Here is a 6,828-nt window from a genome sequence, read left to right as displayed (position 1 = left end):
CACACACATCCATCTCTGAGAAAAGCGCGTGGCCGTAAATCCTAATCAACCAAAACCGGAAAAACACAAAATTTTAGCTGTAGCGCTGCCAAACGTTAGGTCTTTGATAATTGAAGACCAATAAAATATAAACACGCTATGTCGAGGGTTTGGACACTGACAGATTGTTAGCGATGTTTTTGTTTGTTTGTTATTATTTCTTTATTTATTTTAGGTCTAGCTAGATTGGATAATTGAGCATCCAGGCTATAAGAGTTTCCAAGAACAGAATCTCCCTACAGTTATAAACTAACAGTGATTACACATGGTTTGAGTGACTTCAGCAACTAATAGTTTACTATTCAAATTATTATTTTTTGTTTCTATTATGAACTGGTTAATTGTTTTGTAATTGTACACATGCTGCTCGCAATTCAGAAGAAAGAAAATCACCCATTAAAGTGGTGTTATTAAAGAAGTTAGTAGTAGTGGCCTCATTAAAGTAGTTTTAGGCCTACATAGCCTATTAATTTTAATATCGATCATTAATGAGAGTACAAAGCTTGAAATCTTGGGAATAATCTAATTGTGAGGATGTTAGAAAATATGACTTTCTAATCATAAAAGAAGATTCTACATTAGGCTACATACATATACTCCCCTGACCCTATGTGCTTTTGGTTGAAACTGTCATGAGTACAGTGGTGTTGAATTATATTGATCTTTTTTAAATCTAAGTGCTAAGTAAGAATGCATATGACATTTTTTTTTTATTTCAAAAGATCCCTTGTACAGAACATGCTTCATTCCCTTCTTTCCTGTTGTGTCTTTTCATGAAAAGAATAGAGCTACCGCTGCAATCAAAATTATTCAACCCTCATTGCAAATCAGGTTTATTGTCAAAATGTACAGACTTTCAGCTGTTTGCAATGAACAAATCAAACAAAAGCAATTGAAATAGTTCAACACAACGAATGCTTCAAGTGGTTTCCCCAAATTTAACTGAAAATGCAACTTATGATTTCTCCAGTTTCAAAATTATTCAAGCCCTTCATGGCAAGCTACTTTAATACTTAGTAGAGCACCTTCCTGCTGTTATGACCTGCTGCATACGAGATGCATAGCTTCTGGCAGCGTTCCTGAGGAATCTTAGCCCATTACTCATGAGCAATGGCCTCCAGTTCAGTAATATTTTTGAGTTTGCGTGCTGCAACTGCCTTCTTCAAATCCCACCAGAAATTTTCTATGGTGTTCAAGTCAGGTGACTGTGATGGCCCTGTAGAATCTTCCAGGACTTCTTCTGCAACCAAGCCTTGGTGGAGGTATGAGGTATGCTTGGGATCATTGTCCTGTCGGAAGGTCCAGTGATGCCCAAGCTTCAGCTTCCTCACAGACAGCATGACGCTTTCTTCTAGGATTTCCCGATACTTCAATGAATCCATCTTGCCTTCCACACACTGCAGGTTTCCAGTACCAGAGGATGCAAAGCAGCCCCAGAGCATCACCGAGCCACCACCAGAGTGTTCTTTCTTCATTCTTCTTCCTCCAGACGTAACTCTGACCCATTGTGCTGAAAAGTTTTGATTTTGTTTCATTGTTCTCAGAACAGAATCCCAACATTTTGGGAGCTTATTTATATGATTTTGAGCTGACCTTTCTTGTGCTTTTGGGTCAGTAGTGGTGTATGTCTTGGAGTTCTGGCATGGAAACCTTTAGTATGTGCCTTACTGTGCTCACTGAAACCTCAGTGCCTGTTGCCACCAAGTCTTGCTGCAGGGCTTTTTCAGTCACTCGAGGGTTTTCACAACCTGCCTTCTCAGAAATCTGGTTGCAGCTGTTGATAGCTTCCTTTTTCTGCCACGTCCAGGTATGTCATCTAGTTTCTGCTCTTCCCCAGTTCAGGTATTTCATGTGTTCCAGCTCAAGCACACCTGGTGCAACTAATGAAGCCCTTGATTGAGCCAAGACCTGTTTTGCAAATTGTACTGTTGTGAGGGATTCTATTCAGGGGGTTGAATAATTTTGAAACTGGAGAAATCATTATAAGTTGCATTTTCAGTTGAATTTGGGGAAACCACTTGAAGCATTCATTGTGTTGAACTATATCAATTGCTTTTGTTTGATTTGTTCATTGCAAACAACTGAAAGTCTGTCAATTTTGACAATAAACCTGATTTGAATCATTTTGATTGCAACTATATTTGAATAATGAACATAAATTTTGGGTTACAAAAATGCCATGTCTTATGTGTCAACAATCATGTGTGTCGGTTTGTGTCTCTAAAGCAATGTGTCTTTTGGCAGCAATTAAGAAAAGTGGAGTACCTACCTTTCTTCTAATGCTCACAGAAAAATATTCTGAGAGACTTCACTGGAAAAGGAGTAATGTCTTGTAGGATAATTAGCAGAGCTGAATTAATCTAAATGTGTGGACATTTCAATTAATAAAAAAACGAATACACTTACATTTTAAAATGGTAGGAATAAAGATTTATTTTTTTTCCATATGAACAAGTGGTTTGATTTTTGTACAAGTACTATTTTCTGAGAAAACTTGCAAAAATTTCTAGCATATTCCAAGTCAAGAATGGGCATGAAAAAAAGGGGATTTATTGCTGGATGTCAAAATGAAAATACACTTTCACCGCGTGAAGACAACTCAGTTGCTGCGTTTACCATGCACCCATCTACCAAAACCACTAGGACATGCAGAAAAAGGCAGACAGAGGAAGAACAGAACAAGAGAAGAGAGAGAGAAAGGAATGAAGGTAATCCATGAGTCAGGAGAAGCTTTGGATGAGTGTGTGGGATTGTGTTTGGATGTGATGACACAGTGTATGTTTATGTGGATACAGGTGTGTAAATAGGTGTGTTTGGGTGTGGATAGGGAATTTGGGGTGTGTACGTTTGCTGGACTGAGTGTTTTCAAGCTTTTGGGCGGGACACTAAAAAATAGGTATTTCACAACTTATTCACTTAAAGTAGCACGCCCAAACCTGCACTGCCAACAGCAAGTTCCCAGCTTGCATACAGACAAACACAACCAAAGAGAGAGGGGGCAGCAGAAAAAAGTACTTTAAAATGTTAGGACGTTCTACAGGTTTCACAAATGAGCAAAATAGCCAATGGTATTATTCTCAGAGTTTCAGATCAGATCTGAGAATGAGAGTGAGAAGTGCTAATGGATCATGTGGTTTTTGGATGGGAAGTCCTGAGACACATAGCGGCCTTAAGCTGCTGGCATAGGAACAGGGGCGTGTGAGCTAACGGGATATGTCGGTCCATGTAGGCTAGAATCAGGCTGGATTGGTTCACCTGCAGGCGGCACCACTGCCAAACACTACATTTGGAAGGAAGGGTACAGTGCAATGAGCTCATCTCGCCACCGGGTAGTGGCAAAGTCAGTGTGTCTTTCTCAGTTCTTTTAAAGCCAACATAATGGAAACAGAGTGTCAGAGCTCCCCTATGACAAAACCCATCAGAGAGATCACAGTTAGATACAAACACACACCCAAACCTTTAGACTAGTGCCTGTTACACTCCAACACACAACACGCAGGAGCAAACAGACAAAACCAAACAGATACAGGCTGACTCAGCCTAGCATTCACATGCACACACAGAGAGCACAATACTCAAACACACACACAAATACATACACAGTCCCCCTCTCTTACATACAGTAGAGTAAATTCATTCATTGGATGTACACACACTGCCATTTTGAAAACCCTGAACACCGGGCAGGTACCATGACAATGCCCTATGAACACCTGCCAGACCTGCAAACAACAAATGATAATAACCAGAGGGGGGAGGGAGGGGGGGGAGAGAGAAAGCATTAGAATGTCTACACAAACACACCATTTCCTGTCTCAAACAGGAAACAGCATGTCCATGGTGATTGTATATATGCCTTGGGAAAATGACCAGTATGTGAACCCCTACTCATGTAAACAAACATCTTACATAAAAGTGATTCCCATATTGCATGATGTCAGAATTAGATCACAGTTCAAATGGGGAGATCCTGAACAAACAAACCAAAAAGAAAACAAGAAAAAAAAACATGTCTATATAAAACCCAGGAGTCCATTTTAAGAAAGGCTACAAAAAACTCAACGGAACCTCCCTCATCGGCATACAGCAAAAGGCACCACAATATTATTCTATTTCTAAGTTGTGAAAAAATTGGCACGTGATTCTTCTTCGTAATGCTGTAAACCAAAGAACAGAAATTACATATAAATAGTTTCCCCCCTATAAAAAAGTCTTTGCTGCTAGCTAGTAGACAATTTTTGCTGAAATGAAAATAAATATTTCCTTTGTTTAGAATATCTGTCTGTTATATAAAATAAAAAATATTTCTTATAGGTGCAGGTCTATAGCATATATCATTTTTTCTCTCTCTCTCTCTCCTAGATATGTTGTTTCACTGTCCTCGTCACTGCTCTTTGTTTAAAGGGGTGCATTGTCTGGTTTGGACCGTGACTGTGACAGTTTGTTTGTGTGTGTGTTTGAGCGTGACGTGCTGCGCGTTGTACTGCTGTATGTCCGCATGTCGTTGGGCCGGTAGATAGTGGCCGGCTCGTTGTTCATGCTCATGTTCTGCATGCTGAGGAAAGGCGTGCTCTCGCCATGCCCCAGCTCCCCCATCTCCTCCTCCTCCTCATCCTCCTCCCACTCGCTGTCCGACAGGCAACTCTGGGAGCTGTAGTCCCTTGGCCCCTTGGCACGCTGGGAAACGTGTCCATTCAGGTGTGACCTCCTGTGCCAACGGCGCCCGCTGCCACTCTTTTTGGGCCGCTCACGAGACGACATGTACTCCTGTGTTGTCTCGTAGTCCTCATCATCCGCGAGGCGGTATGGGCTGGACGGGAGAGAGCCAGTCCCCTCACTGTGGTATGGGTTACGTGCAGGGCGTGGCCGGCGTAGGAGTGGCTGATCATCTCCGGGCGAGTAGGAACCTACAGCCGGCGGTAGGGACAGTGCATGGCTGGCATTGGGTGTCGTGATCTGGAAGGTAGGCACCTGCTGGGGCAGTGAGGAGGAGTGGAAGTCCACTGGAGACATACGGGCCGGTGTGGTGAGCGCTGACACATACCTGGGAAGGAAGAGGAGAGGAAAGGAGAGGAGAGGAAAGTAAATCAAAGCCAAGAGAAAGCAAGTAAAAGGGAAGGAAAGCAAAGGAAAAGAACGGAGAGCAGAGGAAAGGAGAGGAATGGGAAGGAAAAGGAGAGGAAAGGAAATGGAAGGGAAGTGAAGGGAAGATAAAGGAAGGACATACTTATTTTTAGATGGCCACATCTCTCTATAGATGTACTCATATACCAGTGATGTTGTACTTGAGACTTGGACTTAAGACTTAAATCTGACTTTAGGAGTTAAGCCTTATATATATACACTACTTCGCAGTCATAATTATCTTTTTTCTCCCTCTCTCCTTTCGCCGAGCCCCACACGAATTTATGGAGATACTAGAGATCCAGATCCTTTCTGCCTCTGGATGGAGCTCAAATCTTCTTTAATTCCAGACTGCTGGGACTACGGCTGCTCCTAACGCCATACAGACTTCATATAAATCCATAATGAACTTTTTCACACTAACTGTTGAGGATGAGGATGGGTTCCCTTCTGAGTCGGGTTCCTCTCAAGGTTTCTTCCTCTTAAAACATCTTAGGGAGTTTTTCCTTGCCACCGTCGCCACTCAGTGGCTTGCTCAGTTGGGATAAATTCGCACCTTTAATATCTGTATACCATGTTGATATTTCTGTAAAGCTGCTTTGAGACAATGTCTATTGTAAAAAGCGCTATACAAATAAAATTGAATTGAATTGAATTGAATTGAATATATGACTTGAGACTTATGGGATCCCGGCTTTGAAGGTGATTTGGATTTGAACTATATTTTGTATGCTCTACTGTGTGAATAGGCTACATAAATAATTGTTGATCTGGACTTGGAATTGAACTGAAAATTGACTTTAGACTTGACTTACAGTACAGTGCAAAAGTCTTAGGCACTTGCAAAGAAGTGCTGTAGAGCAAAGATGCTTTCAAAAATAATTAAATTATGTGCTTCTCCATTACAAAAAATACTATAAAGAGCAGTAAACAGTAATAAATGAAACCGAGGCAATATTTGGTGTGACGACCCATTGCTTAAAAAAGTAGTCTCAGGTAGAATTAGTGTAGTTTTATAAGGAAATGAGCTATAAGTTTTACTGAGCATCTTGTAGAACCAGCCTGGGTTCTTCTGAAGACTTTAACTTTAAAGCACTTGCTTCTTATTTTTGCAGCAAAATCCAGCAGCCATCATTAGGTTTTTTGTCTGAAAAGTGTCTCTTAACGTAATATGCCGCTTTATCTATTGACATACAAATATTTTTCTGTAAAATTTAGTTTTGTGCTGGAAAACTAATGTTTGGGAATCTAAAATGTTTTTGTACTGACTTGATAATGTAGAAGTCATAAAATAAAAATCTATAACAAAGTTTTTACTAAAAAATATAGGATGCCTAAGACTTTTGCACAGTACTGTACCAGAAAGGGCGAGAGGGCTTAAACTCAACTTAGACTTAATATTGTGTAACTGGACTACCATACTTCACACACACACACAAATTCACATACACAATTTTTTCCCCATATCATTGTGGACTATCATGCTTCAGGGGCATTTTTTTACTTGGTTACTTCTCAGTTTGTGTCATTTTTAAATGACTCTCAGATGTTCAAATAATAAATAAAAAAATCCAAGCAGGAAAAGCAACATTTTAAAGTCTGTAAAGTAGTACCATTCATGTCATCATAACTTCATGACCCCATTCCTATGTTCTACATATTCTA

General features: G+C 40.4%; 1 protein-coding gene across 1 annotated transcript in view; it reads right to left on the bottom strand.

The window, feature by feature from the left end:
- Positions 1-2,457: 2,457 nt before the first annotated feature.
- Positions 2,458-6,828, bottom strand: part of nrg2b (neuregulin 2b) — a 79,546-nt gene continuing 75,175 nt past the window's right edge. Inside the window, exon 11 of the mRNA XM_017474072.3 lies at positions 2,458-5,083. Coding sequence (XP_017329561.1) covers positions 4,438-5,083 — 646 coding nt within the window. The 3' untranslated portion in view covers positions 2,458-4,437. The remainder of the gene's footprint in view (positions 5,084-6,828) is intronic.

This window comes from Ictalurus punctatus, chromosome 8 (genome assembly GCF_001660625.3).
Source record: "Ictalurus punctatus breed USDA103 chromosome 8, Coco_2.0, whole genome shotgun sequence".
In the NCBI taxonomy this organism is placed as follows: Eukaryota; Metazoa; Chordata; class Actinopteri; order Siluriformes; family Ictaluridae; genus Ictalurus; species Ictalurus punctatus.
Note: the sequence above shows the minus strand (reverse complement) of the source record. Positions and strands in the feature narration are given on the sequence as shown.